This window comes from Echinops telfairi, unplaced genomic scaffold (genome assembly GCF_000313985.2).
Source record: "Echinops telfairi isolate 266 unplaced genomic scaffold, ASM31398v2 ScPeMD7_2;HRSCAF=8, whole genome shotgun sequence".
Lineage (NCBI taxonomy): Eukaryota > Metazoa > Chordata > Mammalia > Afrosoricida > Tenrecidae > Echinops > Echinops telfairi.
Genome location: NW_022103898.1, coordinates 14887481 through 14910926, shown reverse-complemented (window position 1 = coordinate 14910926; position 23446 = coordinate 14887481). Strand labels below are relative to the sequence as shown.

General features: G+C 44.3%; 1 protein-coding gene across 17 annotated transcripts in view; it reads right to left on the bottom strand.

Annotated features, from left to right (window-relative positions):
• RBFOX2 (RNA binding fox-1 homolog 2) overlaps positions 1 to 23446 on the bottom strand; it is a 215200-nt gene that overhangs the window by 15029 nt on the left and 176725 nt on the right. For 4 of the 17 annotated variants that reach the window (XM_045291747.1, XM_045291760.1, XM_045291774.1 and 1 more), the window contains 8 exons: positions 22879 to 23025; positions 19437 to 19490; positions 11639 to 11731; positions 8810 to 8870; positions 5346 to 5399; positions 4940 to 5032; positions 3864 to 4008; positions 333 to 372 (listed from right to left, as the gene is read on the bottom strand). In XM_045291747.1, coding sequence (XP_045147682.1) covers positions 333 to 372; positions 3864 to 4008; positions 4940 to 5032; positions 5346 to 5399; positions 8810 to 8870; positions 11639 to 11731; positions 19437 to 19490; positions 22879 to 23025 — 687 coding nt within the window. The remainder of the gene's footprint in view (positions 1 to 332; positions 373 to 3863; positions 4009 to 4939; positions 5033 to 5345; positions 5400 to 8809; positions 8871 to 11638; positions 11732 to 19436; positions 19491 to 22878; positions 23026 to 23446) is intronic. The other 13 variants (XM_045291754.1, XM_045291766.1, XM_045291751.1 and 10 more) reach the window with 10 other exon arrangements.

Here is a 23446-nt window from a genome sequence, read left to right as displayed (position 1 = left end):
TAAATGCGGGAGTGGTACCGGCTTATCTGTGGGTACAGGGAAGGGAAAAGAATATGTCCAGTAGCCTGGCCCTAGCAATGACCAGGACACCCAAAGGCTTAGTCTTTGCACCCAGGGGCAAGCGCAGTGGCAGAGAAGCATGCTTGCATTCTTAAATACAGAAATATATATATGTATATATCCACAAGGAAAAAATTAAAGTCAAATAAATTATATTAAAAAAACAAAAACAAAACAAAATGAAGAAACCAAACCAAACCAAAGAACTGGGAAAAAAAAGGCTGGCTTGTCAGGGGATGGGGTTGAGAAGGCCCCGGTGTGTGTGTACTTACATAGAGGTCAGCACCGTAAAATCCGTCCTGGTAAACCACACTGCAGAAAATCCACACAAAAACAAAAACAAAAAAACAAAAGAACAGAAACACATTCCGGTTATTGAGGACGGCAGCATGCACATGCGCTCTACACAGGCAGGTGATGTATGAATCCGAAAACTGGGCTTCGGGGCCGTGGCAAGTCGGGGCTTGGAAAGCGTGAAGGTGCATGTGCACATGGACACAGTTCGAGGACTGGGCGGGGACAGGGTGGGTGTGTGCTCCTGCACGGGACCACCCGGACGTTTGGCAATTCCAGTTAAGATGTCAACAATAAAGAGCCTTCCAAATCTAATGGGGTTGGAAACACCAACTTTCCAAATCTGAAGTGTGCGTCAATAAGCTAGCACCGGTGGGGAGGGGGGGAGTTCTTTAAGGAGCTGGGAGAGGGACTGTATGTGAAAAGATGTGCCCAAAGCGTTCCATCAGGGCAGGGCCTATATGCAAAGTGTGTTCCAAACTTACAGGGAGGGTTTAAGTTGGGTCTCCTGGTGAGATGTAACCGTCCCCTGAAATCCATACATCACCTGCGTTTTTACCCTGCACATTAGACATGCGATAAGATTGGCTGATCACACAAGCATGCAAAGTATTATTATTCAGCATTTTAAGAACCAATGCAACACCTCAGAAAAACAAGTCAATCAATTCTGACCAAAGTAAACAGAGAAATGTAATTAAAAAACAAAACAAAAGAAAAACAAAAAAACAAACAAAAGAAAAACACAACCAAAATACCCACAATGCATTGCTTTCACAAGCAGAGATAATGAGCTAAAAGGTTAAGGTGATTGGTCCAAGGTCCGAGAATTGAAAGGTGCAGTGGGGATCCCAGATAGTAACAATATAATCCAGAGTGGGAAGGAGTAACTGGAAGATTTTAAGGGCTCCTTTTGATCAGAAGACTATCCATGGAAATTCTAAAAAAATGTAATTGGTCACTGAAATTCTGTGCACGATCAAGGATCATCCTATTTAAAAGAAGAAAACTGAAAAGGTAGTAGGTTAGGGATAGAAGGATATGTTTACCTATTTAGAAAATTATTGTTTATCAAATAAATAAAGCATCATGTTAATTTAAAAAAAAATCCGAGCAACACTGTGCTAGATTTCAAACTTCTGAGGAATTCTTGCACATGTAGACTTTCCCCAAAGCATTGCCTTGGGATCAAAAGATATGGAACAGGAGTAGAAATAAAAGATTTCTTCTTCCTGTCTATTAAATCAAGATTTGACTATTTAAATTAGTGGGTCTGTTCCTATGAGCTGGTCAACTAAACAAGCTCACGAATTGTACTACCACTTTCTCTGGCACAATAAGCAGACCAGCAGGTGAGGTTGCAGCCAAAATCAGATTTTTAAATTGAACTTGAGATAACTTTTAGCATAAGTTTCTGAATTCTATTTTCCTGGAGCCAGAGCTTTAAAAAAGCTATTTGTCTCTCAATTGCCTTTTAGTTTTGGCTGTCCTTGATGAGAAAGTTGATAAAAAGAAAATGAGGCCAGGTGGTGCTTAATTAAGCTTCGACCATTTCAGTGAGATGTACAGAAACCATGCCTCTATTGAGAAGAGGGTGGCATTAAAATTACGAATAAAACCTACCCTAAGTTGGATGATTCACTGGGAACAGTCACAGGAATTCTGAAAGAATTCCAGTATTCCCTCTGTCAAATGCCATACAGAGGCTAGGCACACAATGGTTAATGATGAAATCGGTTTACTAAGCTGAAAAGCAATTCTAGGCCATTCCCCATAACGTACTGGACTTATTCCTTGCCATCTTCCTTGTGACAAAGTGGTTTCGCTAGTCAAAAAGACACACACGGGACATTATGTGTTTAATGTACTGCACAGAAACTGATGTGATTAGACATACAGCTAACAACACCTTCAAATAAATATACACCGGACAGACCTGGTAGAGCGTGGGCTCTCAAGTTTGGTTGATGTACTAAAATGACCTGCAAGGGGCAGAAACGAATCCTACAACTTCATAAAGTCACTCAAGAATGTTACAAACTAAAGAAATCCCACGTTCTCGGTGAGCATGTTCTTTCTGCAAAAAAGATGGTCAACGCCCCTGGGTCGGGATCGAAGGTGCTGCAGGAGCGGCTCGGCTAGCGTGTGTAGGGCTTCCCAAAGGCCTGTTTGTATGTTTTGGTTGATTAGGTCTTGATGATACAATAGTGCTTCGTTAGTCATTTCTTTAAAGGGGGATGTCAGAGGTTGAAGGTCAAAGGTTAAGTTTGGGGGGGGGGGTTTAAATTATAAGTCAGTAATGGCAGAAGATGGAGATGATGAAATGCATGGGATTTAAACATCCATAAACTACAAACAAAAGTTAATTCCTGAAGCAGTTCCCTTCTGTAGGCATTTCCACACGCCTACCGGCCTTGTCACATGAAAATGCTTTCCTTTTGTGGAGTGGGGGACCGCAGGATGGCCTTGCCATTTTGGATCTGAATAGGTGCTCAATCAATGCACCTCAAGATCAGACCAGAAAAGGACCGACAAAGGAGGCTCTTTACAATGTACCTAAGCAGCAGCTACTAGGCTTCTTTGCCACTACGCTTGTTTCTCAGGACGGGAAACAGCTGGTCCTACACAGACAAGATGAAGAGTACCGATGCCATGCCGCATCTCTGAAGAGAGAAAGTCCTTGGTACCACTGACTTATAAAGTCCACTCTTTATTAAAAAAAATGTACGTTCTAGGCCCTGACACTGAGAACCAACTGAGAACCAAAGCTGCTGCTCCTTCTCCCCCACATTCAATAGCAAAGGATTTATTTGTTGCTATGGAATCATTCCACTGCATGAGACACCCTCCAGACCAAAATCAACGGGTGAAGGATGCTCAGCTGAATTCGTCGTTTTACCATCATTCAGAAGCCACTGCAGTTTAATTCCTTCTACTTCTCCCTTTCTCCCTTGAGTCAATTGGACTTGGTTCATCTTTGAATTAACCTCTTTTAATCCGTTTCCTACAAAGAAAGCAAATCCATTGTGGGTAACTAGCTCTGCTGCTCACCACCCAGGCGGCGAGACCCTACGGGAGGCCCCTGCGAGGGCCTCGGCCCCCACAGGAGGTGGTGAGAAGGGTGAGCACAGCAGAGGCAGCCTTGTACTGCCACCTCGAGCTCCTAGTTTGGTTCTCTGCAGGAGTGTTATCCACATTCGTGCGATGCTGAGTGCGCTCCATGCCAACACACTGCTAGTAAACACGAGACGGCTCTGGCTACTGGCTTAAGCCGCTACGATGAGGGCTTAAGGTGGCCAAAATGAAGATTACTAGAACGAATTGGCATTCTGTTGCATTCTAATGGTGGCATATTTTGGTTCTCGCCATCTAATCCATTACTTTGCAAATATTCAATGGAGACGTCGACTCCGTGGCACGGCAACATGCCAGAAGAGATGGGAAGGCTACGGGATTCTGTTTTTGTCCAATTGCTTACTGTGGCTCCGTGGCTGGAATCGAGTGCTTACCCTGGATAGGCGGGGATGGCTGTTGGAGGTACCGCTCGAACTGCACCGTACACCGTCCGCCCTCTACCCCTCAGATGGGCCCCTCTGAAAGCCGCTGCCGTGGTGGCCGCAGTCGGGTAAGGGAAGCCAGGAACTAAAGGGAGACCCAAAATAGGACAGAAAGTTCAACTTGCATCCAATAGCAGGCAGATGGTTGCAACTTGCTTTAAAACAATGAAAAGATACATGCTGCATCTTTTCAGAAAAAGTGACATGTATGTTAGTCAATGTGGCCTGAATTGCCTACTCTGGATCTGAGTAAGATTTTAAAATGGAGAGTCACTGGTGTGCACAAAGGAGAATACTGCCAAGCCTCATTCATCCCAGATGAGTGTTCTCTGGTCCTTCCCCACCCGAGCACCACAACACCAGCTGGTGAGAAACTGGTCACGAGAGCACACGCAGGACTTCACATCTTTAGCTGGCCCTTGACTACAATCTTATTTATAAACACGAACATGGGCTTATTGTTAGCTCTTGGCAGAATACTCTTTTTAGTATTTTTTTTATATGGTGCCCTGCCCCAAAGCACCCAGTTTTCATCTAGAAACGTGACTGGGATGGAGGAGATTTCAGGCTGCAGGTCTATTCTATGTGGCCCCTTGGGGAAGCAGGCGGAGGCCCGGACTCGGCCTGCTGAGCTCTGTTTCATTACACCTCCGGCTGGAGCAGAACGCTCTGCCAAGGGGTGAAGGGCAAATCAGTGATAGCGAGGGTGTCTACTGGAGGGCCAGTGCCGACCTGCGGACAACATGGATGACACACAGATGCCACGAGAAACGACTGTGGTGTTCTTGACAGCAAGGACGAGAGCAACACGCTCTTCAGATGCCCTCTACCTTTCCAGCTATTTTGGGGGCAATCTTAATATGTTGCCAAGAAGGGTCTGGCACAGGTTAAGCAGCCAGGCCCCATGGCAGCATGTGCTCTCCCATGGCCCTCACTGGCAGGAGAGCTGACTCTAGGAAAAGAAGCCGAGTACCTCCCTGCTCCCTCACGGTGGCACACTCCAGGCCAGGTCGGTATAGGCTACTTACTGATGAGGGGGATGTACGTGTTAATACCCCCTCTTCCTGACAGGGGCACTGCCGCTTCATTGCCGAGGGACACATCTGCTTGAAAGCTGGATGCTGCTCAGAGTAAAAACAAAACACAAACAAAAACATGTTTAAAAGGCAAAACGGTTACAAAAGAAAACCAAACTGGAAACATAGGATGTTATTTCAAACTCGAGTTGATGCCGACTCAGCGACCCTATAGAACAGGGTAGAACTGCCTCTGGGGGTTTCTGAGACTGTAACTCTTTACGGGTCCGTGGTGGTTTCGAACCGCTGACCTTGTGTGGTTAGCAGCCCAACGTGTAACCACTATGCCCCCAGGCTCCTGCAGATGATAACCAGCACAGTGAAATAGCACAAATGGAAACATTAACTTGAATACTACCTGCATATAACTCAGGGCCATATACAGCTCCAACTACAGGGCTGAGCTTCCACCCTGAAACAGAAGGAAGGACAGCACACGGTTAGGATGACCCTGAAAAGGACAGGGAGCCAGCCGACCACGTGTCTACAAGGTGGCGCCAGGCCTCTCTGGGTCTGCGCTGGCCTACTGCCACCCTGCCCTCAGAATGACAGCTGGGGGTTAAATATATGACTGGGCTGTGACATTTCTGGTTTCATTGTCCTTGGCAGGGCTCAAATGATAAAGGGAGAAGGGCTGGAAACGGAGGGGAGAGAAGGGACAGGTGGAACAGAAGGGAAGGGGGGGAGGGGGGAAACCCAACCTGGAGGCCAGGAAGCAGGAAAATGGAGAGGGAATGAGAAAAGAACAAAGACACGTAAGTAAACGTAGGCTGTCTCTGGGTTACGACGAACCAGACCCATTTCTACAGGAGTGTCTTGTAGAATCAGTTGGTCTGTCGGGACAGGTGTACATACATGGGTCTTACTTCAGGGCAGTGGGTCTCTCAACCTTCCTAATGCCTTGACCCTTTAATACAGTTCCTCATGTTGTGATGACTCCCTAACCATAAAATTATTTTCGTTGCTACTTCAAAACTGTAATTTTACTACTGTTATGAATCGCACGAACCCTGTGAAAGGGTCATTGGACCCCCCAGAGGGATCGCGACCCACAGGTTGAGAGGCACTGCTTTAGGGCAAGAAAAGGCTCCTGATGGCTGTAGACACCGCGCAGGCAGCAAGTGGTTGTGAAGCATTTGTTGGAAATGGAGGTTGGTTCGAGCCTTTTAAAGGAGGGCGAGTTTACATAACCTTAGGGTAAGCAGGAGCTGTGGGTAGGCAATCACCCGGGTACAGGAGTAGGTGGGGCATAGTGGCTGTCACAGCACTGCCTCAGAGGACCTAGTCTTCGTTTGGAAAAGGGCAGACTATGCCATGCTGCACCACACTGTCATGCAGGTTCTTAGAGACCACCTCAACGCTGCTCACTGCTCGAGCTACTTCACATAGGCACCCTCTGGCTGAGGTCAATCTGGCCCAGCTCTTTGCCTTCGTGTCCAGTTACACCACGCTGACACACTGGGTAAGTGGAAATCCTCTTTCATTCCATTTTTAATCACCAAGTCAATATGGAACGACATGTAAGAAATGAAATTCCAGATAAATGCCCCACTTCAGAACACATCTTCCAAGGCTCTAATTTGTAATGAACATATTTAAATCAGTCAGGCTCTTTAGCTAACAAAGGATGTGAGGCTGCTCTGAAACTGAGATTAAACATTTATAGCTTTTAAGAATTTAAAATACGTTTGATGTTGTTTTTATTTCTTTGTCCCGGTTTTGTATATCTAGGACTATGGCAAGAGTTTTAAAAAGTGTACTAGCCTACGAATAGCTCTGCAGTAGAATTCTGTGTGAAGCTTTATTGCCTGGTTTTCACACTGAAGCAGGCCATAGGCTTGTTTTCCTGAGGCCTTTGGCTTGTGGTACTGCCACGCTGCTACACGGGAATGGGGAAGGAATAGGTCAATTCTATGGGGATTACTAGATTTACACGGTAATGTATAAAGAACTATCCCAGGGAAAAACAAAACAAAACCCCTTCATTCTGAACCAATTAAATTTCCAATTACTTTATATGTTTACCATAGTGCTGTCTCCTCATTATTCTACATAAAAATTTGGCAAATTCTGGGTCCAAATCTTACTTGATTGATTTGTCTGAGCAAAGAAGTTCTACAAGTGCAGACAAATCAAGTGATTCGACGTAATCAAGTGATATCGACGGAGAGGTCCCCAGAAGGCCCCTACGCCAGCATGCCCTTCTCGGAACTTTAAACTTGGCGAAAGCAGGTTTCTAGGGTTGGGCTTCTTTAGACTGGAATATCAGTTTGCAATAATATTTTTAAAAATCATCTATTTCTTGAGCCTTTCTGTAAACCTCAACAGTGGGTACAAGTTGGTGTGTTAATAACACCTCCTGTGTCTTTAGCTCCGTTGTGTGTACTTCACCGAGGTCTAAGGAAGTCATCTGACCCAGCGAGAGGATGAGCCCCATCTAGGCGACCATGGTAAGCCCTGTCTTTCTCAGGGCCTCATTTCCCTAACAAGCTGAGAGGGTTGGATTTTCATGACTTTTGAAGGGTTGGCGCTAAAATTCTTGGACTTAACTTACAGACACGAAAACAAGGCAGAAATTCGCCTCTCATGACAGTCAAACAAAGTGTCAAATCTAGACTCAGAGTTTCTTGCTCCCCAATTGCCACCAGAAGCTCTTTCTGCCACATCTTTCCCCCTAAGACGTAAGGGAAACTTAACACACCTTGCCTCTCTTCCTATGTTGTGTGAACACGGGTTTTTAAAAAGCAGAAATTGCAGAAATGTCTGTTTTTGTAGTAGCTGTGGACGGTGAAGAGTAAGAGGCAAGGTGGGAGGTCGCGCTATTGCGTGAGGCAGCACCGATGTGCGTGGCCGACTGTGCTGCGCTCTATCGAGCACAGCAGTCCCAGACTTTTCACAACAGCAGGAATCCCTCCCCGTTTCTCAAAGGAATGGACAGCAGGGCGGGTGGAGGTGCTCAGGTCCAAGGAGAGCAAGGGGTTTGAGGACCCCAGCCACTCCTCCACAGTCCCCTCAGATGGCTGGAGGAAACACTTCACAAAACCAGGGCTGAATTCCAGCTCAAGATGACAGACTCTCTCACCGAGAGAAGAGAGATCTCATTACATATGAGGACGGACAAATTCTGCTTTTGGTATACAAAATCCTCATGGAAATTTCCCTTTTGTTTATATAACTACCACATAACATATAACTTGCGAAGAGAAGATCACACACACACACACACACACACAAAATGTGGCTATTATGAGAGCAAAGGGTCCAGATTCTAAAAGCAATTAAACAATACGTATGCTTCCAACATGTTACACTCATGCTAAGATGCATAAGAACCAACAGTAAAGGCCAGAGCAGGTGGCCCTCCAGGGCTATATTATGAACAAGCCTAACCTATTACAGAGCTCTGAAGCTGGGAAAGTGGTGAAGGAGGTGAGCCGAGTGGGACCTAGGGTGTAAATGTTCTTGCACACAACACAATTCCAACTCGTAGCAAGACCGTGTGCTAGACGGGCCCTGCCCTCGCCGGCTTTCTGTGTCAGAGCAGGCTGCCACGTCTTTCTCCGCGCAGAGATGTCAGCCTTGCAGAGGCAGGGGAATGTCCCACCTCTGTGCCACCAGGGCGAATAGGCAGCCTTAAGTGGAATGTTTGCATGAGTGTCTAGGATAGATTTTATTGAGAGTGTACTACATCTGGCTAGCTACAAAACTTAGCTGAGTTCTAAGGAACAAAGCCTACACATGCAGAGAAAACACTCTCCTTGGTAACAAGACTCTTTTGGAGTAAATTCAACAAATTGCTGAAAGCAATGTGTCGTCTCTTACCATTTGCATATGGTGTGACCATCTTCTTATTGGTCATTACGCGTGCGGTAGCATTATTCACCTAAAAGTCAAGGAGAGGGAGGGGCAGGGGAAAGGATCGAATTAGGGACCATGGAGTTGCTCATCCACTGACACAGTACTTAATTTACGATACAAACTTCACAGAGTACTGATTTAGGTCATTCAAATAGCAGTAAAATAACAATATACAGTACTTCAATTAAAGTGCTTATTAAATGAGGCTAACACGAGTAAAATGTAGTTTCGTGGTCTCCACATGGAAAACCAGGCCTATTGTGCCACTCAGTATTCTCAAGTGAAAATATTATCTGTAAGTCCTTTGGAGGTCTCGGAAAACAGACGTCTCTCCATTAACGAGATGGGGCCAAGTAAATAGGAAGCAGCTCGATTTGGGTATGAGCTCTGAGGTTAGTACACAACAGAGGAATTTAGGTTCTCAGGATGACTGACTGACATCTCCAGGACCAGTCTGAATTTTCTAGATTGAGTTGTCTGGTCATTTAAGGGCAGCGTTTTCAGGCGGCCTTTAAAAATGGATATTTAAATGTGCCGAGAAAACAAAGCTCGTGTTTCTTTGGTCTTATGGTACTCTCCACCCTCAGTACAGAGCTGTGCAAGAAAGGGTCATTTACAGCATTCTTGTTGCTGATGGAGAAGAGAAGTGGAGCTGAGGATCCTACGGCCGGTGTCAGAACCGTATTCCTCTGAGCTCTGGCAACGAGGGAGAAGCGCACCACAGAACGCAATTACACTCGATGTTGTCAGGTCAGAAGCCAGACCACCTTAAAGGAAGCAATCCAACATATATGGATACAACATAAACATGTCAGATTTTGTCACCTATAATTCAAATTGTGCTAAGTGTCCAGAGTGATAAATTTAGAAAGCCCAGTTTTAGGTAGAGTTGGATATTTTTTTCTAAAGACGTCTTAACATGTTGCCTTTTTTGACTTGTTATAGTAATACTGCATAACCCACCTCCCTGAGGAAATGTTTGCAACTCCATTTACTCGAGTTTGACTCACCAAATAATATCAACATTTCACATTTAAAAAGAATGGGATACAACAATGATGAGACTGAGAGCATGCAGTTAACACACACACACACACACACACACACACACACACAGAAAAGAGGAAAAAAACAAAACGAAACCACAATCCATTTTGGGAATTAGGGAGGAGGTGAGGAGTGAGGTTCTCCCAGACACTGATTAGAAGGGAGCGAGAGCTTAAACCAGCTGCTAGGGCAGATCCCAACCAAGCACGTGAAAGGGAAAATGGCCAGAACCAATCAGAAACCACCAGTCAGCGAGAGACCAACAGCTGCAGGTCACGTGAGTGGGGTTAGAGAAGGGAGGGGGTGGGGAAGGGGCAGGAGAGAGGGTCAAGAGCAAAAAGGAAGTCTGGTAAGAAACAAGAAAAGAGCAAGGGGCCATGGCAGGTGAGCGGGCAAGATTGCTGTCCAGAGCAAAGGAAAAGCAGTCAGAGCTACAAACAGAGGGTTTGGGCCAGAGGAAAGGTGGGGAGGAGTTAGGGTCAGGAATTGCATTAATAAGACCAGCCAGAGTGGAGTTGAGTAACTCTGAGTAAGATGTGCAAGGGGAAAGTCACCATCAAGCCAGTAACCAAAGAGTTCGGATGGCTGCAAAACAGTATGAACATCCACAGTGCAGGCGGCATTACTCAACAGCATCAGAAATAAGAGGGAGAGGAAGAGGGAGAGGAGCCACAAGTCAAATCACATCTGGTCGGGTTAATGTGACATGGCAGGTGGACTTGGTTCTTTCTTATTAAATTGTTTTGTGATTACATTTTAAAAAGCTTCTTCTCTAGTGCCTTTGTTTCACTTACCGCCAACGGGCACTGTTGCGAGCATTGTGTATAGTTACCATGGAAAGAGAGTCAAGTGGAGGGCCCTAAATGCTAAACCATTGGAAAGGGAAGTTGGGTGGGGGGGGGAGCAAAAAAACGCAGACATCTTATTCAAAATGGTGGCTTTTATAGTTAATACTTTCAAAACTTGGCAGGGGGAGGAAGGAGCCCGTTAACCTTCACTGTGCCATAATAAAAGGCCGGTGGGGACTCGGTCACACTACCACTACACCAGCCAGCTACTCAACTCTGATGGATGTTATTCCTGACACTGCTAGAATTGCCTGCTGAGACTCTTGATACTCCGCATATCAAGACACAACAGGAACCTTGAATTCTCCCCTCCCTCCCCACAACCGCTATCGTCTTCTGCTCCTGGTCTACCAAGCCCACAGTGGGGGGACTGGCCTCCCCAGAGAAAGAGGAGAGAGCTGGTGGCTGGCCTGCCATTCATGACAGGACACCAAGCTTATGAACTAACTGGGCAGTTTCTTGACATCTGTTCGGTTAGTTGTGTTTAGACCTGACCACAGAAGTTTGGAGAGCTGCAAATTGAAGCAAAGGAAAAGAAAAGCCAAACAAAAATAACAACCAAACCAGAAGAGCAGAAGGACGAACATTTTGGAGGAAGAAAAGGCAAATGACAAACACGTACACACACACACAGAAACCAAAAAATCAACACCCCCCACCAACCAGCTGAACAAGTGGAGAGAAAGAGGACAGACGAGTTCTGTTTACACACATTTTAGTGCAAGAAGGTGAAGCACAATAGCAACATGTGTGCATACTCACAATCACCCACACATACACACACATACAGATGCAGAGTCAGGGTTCCAAATGTGAAACAAGTGAGGCAACACACACACACACACACACACACGAAATAAAAATATAAACCAGAAATTGAATTATTGAAGACATGCACCTCGATTTTACGGCCCTCTACCACGGTGCCGTGTAATTTCTCCCTGGCCCTGTCTGCATCAGCACTATTCTCGAAAGTTACGAACCCGAATCCCTGCATGCAGCGGGAGAAGGGGGGAAAACATGCACATCGTTACATTGAAATACTCATCTCTTGTAAATAGAGAAAAAATATCACAGCATGAAACTGACATCAGCAACAACTCAGCAATACTCTCCCCAAAGTCACAGTTCTGGTCCATGCACAGTGTGTCAAGAGAAATGAAACCCAATGAAAGAAACAAAAAACAAAACTAATAAAGATAGTAATCACAATCTAAGTAACGGCAAGAGGGTAACAATGCATGTGAGGCCAGACCAAAATTACAGGCCACGGTCACTCAGGTTCAACAGGTCATTAAGAATCTCAACATTTTCTCATGCCCTACTTTTCTCAACCCATACTGTTCATGTGTATGTGCCTTTATCTAACGCTAAAACATACTCTGGTCCTTGAACAGACCAAACTTATTACCCCTCAGTAATTTCCACACGAGAGCTGATATTTAAGTGTACCGTAACTACTATGTACCGATAATTTCTACTTGCTCATTCCTTGACTCACTCTTCATTCCTTTGGAAATAGGTACGATGAAGTGCACTGTTGACGTATAATTCTGCAGTTAAAGCACGGGGACGGAGAGCACTTTCTGATTGTCTAAATGAACAGATGACTAAGCAGTGGTCAGTCCGAGGGAGAAAGACCCAGCTTTCTACTCCTGGGAAGAGCCAAGGCCTCAGAAACTCATAGAGGCAGTCCACCCTGTCCTATCGGGTCACTATTGAGTTCAGCATCGACTCGAAGGCAGTGAGTTCTTGTTGTTTTTTCCTTTTAAATCTACATCTTCGGGCGTGTTCTCAGGAGAGACCAGTCCCTGGAGAAGGACATCATGCTTGGTAAGGAGAGAGTCCATGGAAAACAGGAAGACCCTCAATGCGATGGAATGACACGGCGGCTGCAACAAAGGGCTCGCAAATAACCATTGTGAGGATGGTGCAGGACCAGCAGCTTCACTGTTGTACATGGGGTTGCTATGCTGACTTAAAGGCAGCTAACAACAATCTACCTCTAGCCATACGTACACACGTTCACCTGGTTGTCTTTTTAATGCAACTACAGGCTTGATAGGACCTGTTCTTTGCACTTTAAAAGGTAAGGGAATGGAGTCAAATTGTGGGTGAGTACCCAAGGATGTTTAATCAATGGCAAAGGAATGAGAAAGTCACCCGTTTTCTTTTTCCTATCTGGTTAAAATTCTTCTATGACCCTCCTCCTTCCTGGGAGATGTGACACAAAACTGCACTCAGAAGAAAAGGCACAAGATGCTTTATAGTCAGCAAATGCCAAAGCTTCAAGCACTAAGGCCTGCTTATGTGAGGTCTTCTCAATAATGACGCTAACATCCGGGGGTAGAGGTTCACTTTCAAATGCTCTGGAAGTGTTTTGTAAGGAAAGGCACTCCTATTCCAATGAAAATGCTAATAAAGATAACTGACAAATTAAAATAAAGTAATCTTTACCAGCATCTCGGCCTCAGCTAATAGGAAGAAGAAAGCCTGGGGTTTCCTTCCTGAAAGGAAATAGGAAGAGAAGAAGCTGATAATGGCCTCCCAGATGGTCCACATCTTAATTCCTGAGCCCTGTGAATATGCTACCTTACTTTACAGATGTGATTAAGTTAATGGTTTTGAGATAGAAAGATTATCCTGGATTATCCGGGTGGCGGCAGAAGAGGCAGGATCATAGCAATACAATAAAGCCTCAACACGATGTGACCAGTCATTGCTGGCTTTGAAGATGGAAAGGGGCCATGCACTAGGAAATGCAGCAGCCTCTGGTGTTGTTGGGGTTATCCTGATGGCTCAGTGGTTCTGAGTCTGGCTGCTAACTGCAAGGTTAGCAGTTTGAAACCACCAACTACTCCATGGGAGAAAGACGAGGCTTTATATTCTCATAACGAGTCTCAGAAACCCACAGGGGCAGTTCTACGCTGTCCTGTAAGGTTGATATGCATTGGTAACAACCCATGGCAGTGAGTCTGGGTGTTTGTTGTTATATGCCTATAAAATAGATTCTGACTCATAGTGACTCTACAGGGCAGTGTAGAACAATTCCCACAGCATTTTTCAATTTTCAGTCTTTACTGAGGAGCCCGGATGATGCTGTCCATTATGCACTGCACTGGCAACCTCAAGGTCAGTAGTTCAAACTCACCAGCTGCTCCTTGGAAGCAAAATGAGGCAATCTGCTGCCATGGATTACAGCCTACATAGGGTCATGAGTCAGGATTGACTTGATGATTGGGTTTTGGGCAATCTTTACTGAACCAGATTACCAGGTCTCCACACCTCCGCAGAGTTCATGGGTGGGTTCAAACTGCCAACCTTTGGTTGACAGCTAAGCAGTTAACTACTGCACCACCAGGGCTCGAGTATCCCTTCCAAATTTAAACCAAATCATCTCTCGAGTCAATTCTCACTCACAGCAACCCAATGGAACAGGGTAAATAAAACTGCTCCTTCCAGGTTTCTGAAACTACATTGTTATCAGAGCGATGATAGCCTCGTCTTTCACCCATGAAGCGTGCGGGGGATTCGAGTCATCAACCCAACATAACTGACTGCACCAGTCATTCCTTAGAGCAAAATAGAGGAATGTAGCCTTTATTTAGGAACCCTGGTGCCATAGTGGCTACTCATTGAGCTGTGATCCGTAAGGTCAGCGGTTCAAAACCATCAGCTGTTCCTTGGGAGACAGGGCTTTCTACTCCCTTCAACAGTTAAACCCACAGTGGCAGTTTGATCCTGTACTATAGGGCCACCATGAGTCAGCAACAACGCCTTGAAGCAGTGAGTTGAGTCCTTGATTTTGGCCTGTGCAGTGAACTGCTAAGCAGAAGGTAAGCAGTCTAAAACGACCGGCCAGCCTCTCCTTTGGAGAAAGAGGAGGCTTTTCACCCCAGTAAAGTCACTGTCTGCTGGCAGTTCTCCTCTGTCCTCCATGGCCGTTATCAGTCAGAATCCACATGCCGGCAGGGAGTTGGGTTCGGTTTCTAGACTTCTCACCTCCAGAACTATAAGATATTAAGTTTGTGTTATTTTAAGCCACCAAATCTGTGGCAATTTATTCAAAAGCACAGACCGCTTAGAATTATGGTCTATGATCAGGACAGTAAGAAATAAGACCAGCATATTCAGAGTACTGTTCTTATTTCATTTTCTCTCATGTTGGAAGTTTTAAAAATGATTTTCTACAACCCAACTTCCTGCTGGCTTATCTATCGTGTTGAAAGCTCAGTTACAAGAATACTAACTCAGAGATTTAATTTTTTGTGGATGTGTGGATTTGCCAAGAAAATCTGCCATTTAAAATGCCAGGAACTATGCTAAGGATCCTTACACAGATCATCTGGTCTCAAAAGTTACTAAAAGGAATATGATGCATTCATGTCCCTTCATTCTTAGGCCCCAAGCTCATGACAAGTTTGCGCACTCTGACATCTTTCTTTGAGGGAAGAAAATTAGTAATGTAAGCACACACGCTATAAACCAGGGAAGCCTAAGGGTACCAGTCCGGATGGGCACGAAGCCACGCTGAGATGCTACCTCAAACTCTCCACAAGTGGCACACAGGATGGACACCTTTTGTTATGTCAACTTTCATGAATTAAAAACAAAAAACCACCCAAAAGACGATGATATCATTTTGTCTACACCAGTGCTGCCCAAGAAAAATACCGTCACATATATAACTCATCTTGGCATTCTACATTTTATAAAGTAGAATGGAACAGGTAAAACTAATTTGAAAACATGCTGCTTAATCTCATCACTCTGATGACGTGGCAGCACGGCCCCCCCTGGCATCCATGGTTAAGAGCATGGTCAGCAAGACGCTCCAGCGTTCTGGGTCTTGTCCTGTCTTCTTTGGAGCTGGACCCTCAGCACATGGTTCATGGACTCACCACCCTGCCTGGCTGGGCTCGCCTAGGGATCCTCCCTGTCACCTGGGAATAGCCCATGGTGCTGGGTTTTATCAGGTATGCATGCGCAGGGCTGTGATGGCAGCAATTTGGTCTCCTGCCTTGACATCCATTTATAATCAAGGGCAGAGAGGCACTGAGTAACGGTCCTCCTTTTGGTCTGGCCTCAGACTGCAGTAAGTAATGAGCAATAACATAAGCATTGTAAAAAAATTTGTAAAAGGGAAAATTTGGGGGCATTTGTGTAACCTTTGAATCTTTCCATCTCAGAAGAATGAGAAAGAAAATTTACCATGTAACTTTTAAGGGAGAAATCAAAAGCAGACAGTTCTCCTGAGTATGGCCGGTACACAGAAATAAAAATTTTAAAAAAATACATAAAAGAAAAAGAAAACCCAGCAAGTGGTAATGAACGAAAAATAAACTAAGCCCTTTAGAAATCCATGCACTGTTAATGCTGCTTTAAGCATCATGAAACACATTTCACTTCAGCATTACCTATAAAATATTATTGAAACTCACAGAGGCCTGCTTAGTGCCACTGCACACAGTTACGTCTTTTGACCACACTGAATCAGTAAACGGTTTCCTTTGAGAAGAAACAGGCAGGAGTATGGACACCCCTTTCATTTTACTCAGCTCCATGACCAACACCCACGGAAGCAGCAATCAAAACAACAACAACAACAACAGCAGCAACAACAACAAAACCCAAATGACGTGTTGCATTGGAAACCTGCTGTGGAAAAACACTTTAAATTATTAAAAAGCCCGCATGTGAGTTTGAGGACTGAAGTGTGTCTGACGCAAGCCATGGTCTTTTCAATCACCTCATGCGCATGCTGAAGCTGCACAGTGACCAAGGAAGACTGGGGAAGAAATGATGCCTTTGAATTGTTGGTGAAGGGTACTGAAAGAACCATGGATGGTCAGAAAAACAAACGAGTCTGTCTTGGAAGAAGTGCAGCCCAGAATGCTCTTTAGAAGTAAAGTTGGCAAGAGTTCACCTCATACCTTTTGGACATGGTACAGGAAGATCCTTAAGGAAATGGATTGATACAGGGGCTGCAAGCACAGGCTCCAACACAGCATTGCTTGTGAAGCTGGTGCAGGGCCGGGCAGTCTATCGCTCTGTCGAGGCTGGGGCTGCTATGAGGCTGAGCTGACTGGCTAGCACCTAGTGACCTGACAAGCTGTGCTCGAAGAACGGGAATGGGAGCCTTCCGCAACGCCAGCCTGGACTTATGAAGGCAGATCCCCGTCATTCCAGAGATCCACCTGAGAGGGGTAACGAGGACTCGGCAACTCAAAGTTGGCTGGGAAAGCACCAGGATCACTGCTTACCTGGGATTAATTTTGCAATGAATTTTCCCATTTCAGTTACAATAATAATAATAATAATAAATAAAGCTTATTTCTGTCCAGAGACACACTCTGTTTAAAAGCCTGAACAACGCTTAACTGACCAGGACCACACGTCTCCTTGCTCTTTGGTTCCTTTTGAGACATGCGTAATTTTGCAGTCATGTTCAATTAGAAAAGAAATGAGAAACTAAATTTAATTCACAAAAAGAAGAGTACTCATTAATTTACCTTAGGTGGATCCCAGAAAAGACCTGTATGGGTTGGACTCCACAATAAACCTCTATTTGCAGGCCTCAGCACAGTGCCAGCAGAAGCCATTCCAGCAAAGGGCTTTAGGTAACAGTTACGACGGGCAAAGGACAAGGACAAGGCTTTCTACCAGTTCTTGGAAGGCAGCGCTGGGGTGACTTGGAGTTCTGTGCTTGGCTTTTAAAACAATTACCCATCAGTAGATTGCCTGTGGACCCTTTCACCAGTCACAGAAAAACAGGGGCCTTGAGGACCCAGCCTCTAGTTGAGAGAGGAGGCTGTGCCCCAAGGATTCCCCAAAGAGAAAGCTGGTGCCCCTATTTAAAACTAAAACTCAGGGAAAACTGGATTAGAGAAATTTAAAATCTTTTATGTAGAAGGCAAATCCTTGAAGTTAATGAAAGAAGTCTTAATAAAGATTGATCTCCTCTGTTTCATAAGAAGTCCACCTAATTAGTTTTCTTGGTAAAGAGCAAGTCCTCAATGCTTGATGGAATTATATTGGGCTTCCATTTGTCAGAAGTCTCGTTCCAAGTATTTTGAGTGCATACACAAGGCATGGACAATTTATCCTACGACTTTAGAGAAAGCATATGGTCAAACCATCTTCCCACTGTCATCTTCCCAACTTGTAGCTAAGAAGGTCACAAAAATCAAAGCAAACTCAACAACAAAGGGATTATAACTATACATAATCTTACTGCTTGCAGCTTGTATACATTTCACTTTAAAATACTTACCAAGTTAAGTGCTGGAGAAAGTTCTGTATAGGCATATTAATCATTTTTGTTTTAACTGAAAAGTGGAAGCTTAGTGTATAATTAATTACCTGTGTGTAAGTCTTAGTTAACAAATAACTACAATAGTCAGAATTAAACATTTTAGCAGTGATACGTCTTATAAGGACAGGGAATAATGATGAAAAGCATTACAACAGCATATGTGGTTGGACTAATACAGACCGGGAGCAAGAGGCATAGGTAACACTGTAGAGAGTAGACTGAACTGCTGACTTAGCAGCCAACACCTAACCCTCAGCGCCGTCATGGATGCTAACATTGTAACTATATGTCATTAATTGCCAAAGTATGGTGAATTCAGAGTAAGAAACTGATGCATGGAAAACATTAATCCATAGACTAGGTTTTCTCAAATGACATTCTTAGGGAATTTAATCACAGCCAAGAACTGTTTTCATGGGTGATATATGATTAAATGAACGTTTTTTGAGGTGTGCTTCAGTACTGTGGTTTATGGTCCAAAACGTAAAACCTCACTGCCACTGAGTCAATTCTGACGCATGGCGACCCTCCAGGACCGGTGAACCTGCTTGGGGATACTGTCCATAGGAGGAGAAAGCTTCATCTTCCTTCAGAGGAGCAGCTGGCAGATGCCACTGCTCACCTTGTGCCACCCATTATGCCACCAGGGCTAAGGGCATGTTAGTACACATACACATATTTTAATCATGTAGACTGGGAATTTAAAATAGCAAAACAAATTAATAGAGAAAAAGATTTTTAGTCAAAATGCTCCTTTCTATAGAATACCTTGAGAAGATCCCACATACTCCACATTGGACAGCATGACTTTCATTCTTATGCAAAAACAGAAACTCGCTGTTATTTGCAATTTAAACAACTCCACACCCTGGAGCTTCTCTCTCTGGGCACAGTCACTACTCACTCCACTCAAGCCCAGGTAAGTGTTACACAAAAGAGGCAGGATGTCAATCAAATGGCCGAAACACTACATTTGTTCTAAGGATGTCATTTTGAAGCTTGACTTCTAAGAAGCTGAATTGTTCTGATAGAATATCTTCCCCCCCCCCCACCCTTTTCTTTTCTATTTTTCTTTAAAATAAGACGGCTTACTAGGCTAAATTTAGGTCTGATATAGGACCAGCGTCGCTTGCATCCCATCTTCCTTACTGCCCAGCTCTCCCCGCTAAAACTTCCCTTGCTGTCCCAATTATTTAAGTATTAGGATGGGCGTTGTCCAGGGGAGAGCTTTATTTTCAGACACAATCCAATCCAGGCCAGATACATGGAATACTTTTCTGAAGGCTTTAAAAACAGCTGATGTTTTAAAAATATTTTTGGCTTTTAAGAGAAAAGTAACTAACAAGAAAACAAGCACACTGGATATGGAAGTGGAGCTTACCTTAGAGCCACGTTCATTAAAGATTATTTCTACATCTAGGATTTTGCCGAACTGCTGCAGAGACAAAACAAAAACATTGATCTGTGGTCAATATAAATACACCATGGAAGGCAGTTTTCCCTCCTCCTTTTTATTTACATAAGTCAGCCATGTTTACTGTACAAAAACTTTGAAAGGATAGGCACACAGCAAGACAAACATGGCGCAGAGAATAAACATCCCCCGAGATACCTCCTAATAGCTAAACATTTTAACACCAAGCTAAACACATTGCCACTGAGTGGGTTCTGACTCGTAGCAACCCGATAGGCCAGGGCAGAACTGCCCCTGTGGGTTTTCAAGAGTGTGGTGGATTCAAATTGCTCACCTTGTGGTTTAGTAGCCCAAAGCGTAACCACAGTCTTTCTAAATTTCCACATGTACCAGATAAACATCACCGCATACTGTTTCACAACTTACTTTTATTTTTTAAATTTAATATATCAGGAACAGCACCGCAACTCAGTGAATATACATATACCTATTTGTATTAGCATTTCTGTAGGCTACATGCTATCATACTTAAATTATTTGGGGACATTAACAATGATTCCATCACAATGGGACATCCTCCCCCCACAGGAGTCACAGGGAAGGGGTGAATCAACCAGGGTGCAGTAAAGCACCGGTGGAACACACAATATTCCTCGGGTTCCTTGAGGCTTCCTCACCTCCCATTATCATGACCCCAGTGCTGCTTCTCTCTGGACCATACCAGAACATGTATACACAGGTATAGATAAGAGATATGACCTTATGACACATGGAATCCAGGAACAAGAACGGAGATACCAGAAGGGTAGGGTTGGGGGAACTGATCTCAATGATCAACACATAACCGCACACTCCCCCTTCAGGGGGAAGGGAGACTACGGTCAGTGTCAGATATGAAAATAGCAATTTATAACCTATCAAGGGGTCACAAGGGTAGGGGTGGGGGGTAGAAAAAAAGAGAAGCTGATACCAAGAGCTCAATAGAAAGCAAATGTCTAGAAAAGAACCATGGCAACCTATGTACAAATATGCCTGACACAGTTGATGTATAGACTGTAATAAGAATTGTAAGAGCCCCCAATCAAATGATCTTTTAGTTAAAAATAGATAGTATTTATTACCGCAACGAGCATGAACAATGTTTTTAAAGAAACATTTTGCTTAGCTACCTTCTATGCTATTTTACTATTTGGAAGAAAACTCACGCTGCAGACACAAGGGTGCTCTAAGCTGCTCGTATGCAGGGGAACAGCTCACAAGAGGGTCAGACACAAAAGAGTTATTCTTAGGAGAGAAGCGATCTATAAATGACAAAATGGCTTAAATCAACACGGGTGAAGTGAACGGAAAGGATGCACAATGGATCTCCAGATGCCTTCTGGCTCCCACTTTCCTCTGAGTACTGGATTCAACCCCAGTTATCTGCTTCTCTTGGATTTCATGCCAGACTTGGGGAAATGTGGCATCCAAGAAAGGAAGAACAAAAGGGGAGCGTGCTCTCTCCCTGGGTGACGCACTGCCACCCTTACTTTAAAGCATGTGTCGAGAGCTCCAGCTCCCTAGAGTAAAACATCTGGGATTGGGTCGTTTCATGGTCTAAGAGAGAATTATAACAATCAAGGACCAAGAAAGCTTTCTTATTTCTCTGCCCATCCTATAGACCTCAGAGTATACAGTGTCGTTGGCATTTTCCTATGGCATCCTTCTGATGAAGTGAGTTCCTTCCGTCCAGTTAAGGGAAACGAGGCTGACGCAGCCTCGGTGTGACATTTGTAGAGCTGACCAGAGAGACGCATGGAAGCCCTGCTCTTTACCAAACCACTGCTGCCCTCTGCTGAAGGTGCAGCTCCCATGGCAGGACAGTCACCAGGTGTTCTCTGCCAGGAAAACCTGCTTCCTTTGCACTAGTGCATTCCAAGGAACCACTTGATACCTGCTTGAGGCGGCTCGGCACTGGACTCGTGAGAAGGCCCACCACGGTAAGATGCGAAGGGTTCCATTTCCGCAGGTCTCAGGGACTCTGATTCCACATTGTGGAAATCTGGTAATCTCATGTTCTCTCTGATAGTAACTCAAGTTCCCAATACATTTCTTATGTGCACCCTAAGTTCTTTATTCTGCCCTTTACATTTCATGCTGCTCTCTCTTCTGTAGACATGACGACTAGCCGGTCACCATTTTCTGTCAAACGCTCTTCAAGTGCCTGACAGCATCATCAAGCTTCTCCCCTGGCCTTCTCTTCAGTGTGGGCACACAGGAAGTCAGCTCTAGGTGACAGAATTTTGCTCCATTAGCTTGTCACCACCCATCAAGGTTTTAACAAGGGCACTTATTTTTTTAGCAAACCACAGGCAGTTTTCCTAGTTGTTTTTTTTTTAAAAAACAACTTCATTATTGTTTCTTGACCGGGGTCAGGTTTAAAATTTGATCAAGTTAAAACAAGCCACAACACATAGGTTCATAAAAAATTAAGATTCACTTAAAGCTGTTCATTTTTTTCAAAGACTTAAATCCTTGCTACTAAACTTTCTGTTTTTCTGACAGTGATCTCAAGGGGGGAACTAAGTAGGAAACCCTCCACAAACCAACCTTTTATAAATCTGGCCGATACTGGCAGTAACACTACTCAGTATAAACCCAAAAGACAAAACAAAACTTGAGCAACTAACTGAATAGCACGTACTTCAAAACACTCTGAAAGGCAGAGATTTAATGAAATTCAAGTTCAGAGAGTTCAAATGACTTTTCCAAGTACACTCCACTTTAACAGGCCAGCTATCTCAAAACCTGTATTCTCCACACTGGGTGTCTTTTTAGATGCTGCCAAAGGTGGAGGACAATGGCAGTACTGCACTGGGCTTCCATGGAGGATGAAGAAACCACCAAAATGTGGCAGCGTGAGTGGTCCTCACACTCATCTCTACAGTAGAATCATTTGGGGAATCTCGTGGAAATACCAAGTTCAAGCCATACTCCAGTTAAGTCAAAACACTTGGGTGTGGGACACAGACGTCACATGTTTCAGCTCGAGAAGATTTTCAAGTTGAAAACTTATTTAGGAATCATTACTACAAAGAAAAAACCAAAATTAAGTATCTGTGCTCTCTTAGGTGAAACGAATTGCATTATGAATGCACTTACTTGGAGGGTAAGCAACTCACCCTAGTTTGTCATAGACTTCTTTGTTCTTAGCCCTGAAAGTCCCACATCCCAAGAAAGTCTTGAGTCTCAAGGAAATAAAAGGATGCATGACTACCCTATATGTATAAGAAATGCAAAGGCTGATCAATGCATAGATGGAATGACAGAAAATGGATTCTAAAGACTGATGAGAATATTGATAGACTATTAAAACATTTGATATATTAAATTATATTTAAACTAAAACCTTAAAGCTCCAGAGACTTACCCCAAACATTTGCCGGAGGTCAGGGTCCCGGAAGCGGAAAGGAATATTGGAGACATGCAGTCGTTTAGGGGTAGATTTACTCTCTGAATTATCACTACTTTGTGTCTGTGACTGCTGGCCGTCCGTCTGTGCTCCACCTTCTGTCTGCTAAGACATAAACAATTGAAGGAAAACATTAAGACAATCACTTCACAAGGTTTATACATAACAAATATTCTCAAAAAGGGTGATTTAAGCACAATTTTAGTTGTTCAAAGAAAAACACAAACAAGGGTGCCATCTGTGATGGGTTTTGTGACAACTTGTGTGGGCCAAGATCCTCAATAGTGTGCCAGCAAGGCCTCTCCCATAAGGTGCAGGTGAGTGTGTGGCCCATTTTGTATCTCTAAATGGGCTGTGGACAACTGGCATTATCTCTTCCTCCTGCTGGCCTGGATCCTTGGGACTAAAGCCAGCGGCCTGCCATGTGGTCTGCTGGCTCTGGAAGCAGCCAGCGGCTGCCACATTCCTGCCAAGATTGAATACACTCAACTCTGTCCCTCTCAGCCTGTAGTCCTTCCTGCCGTGT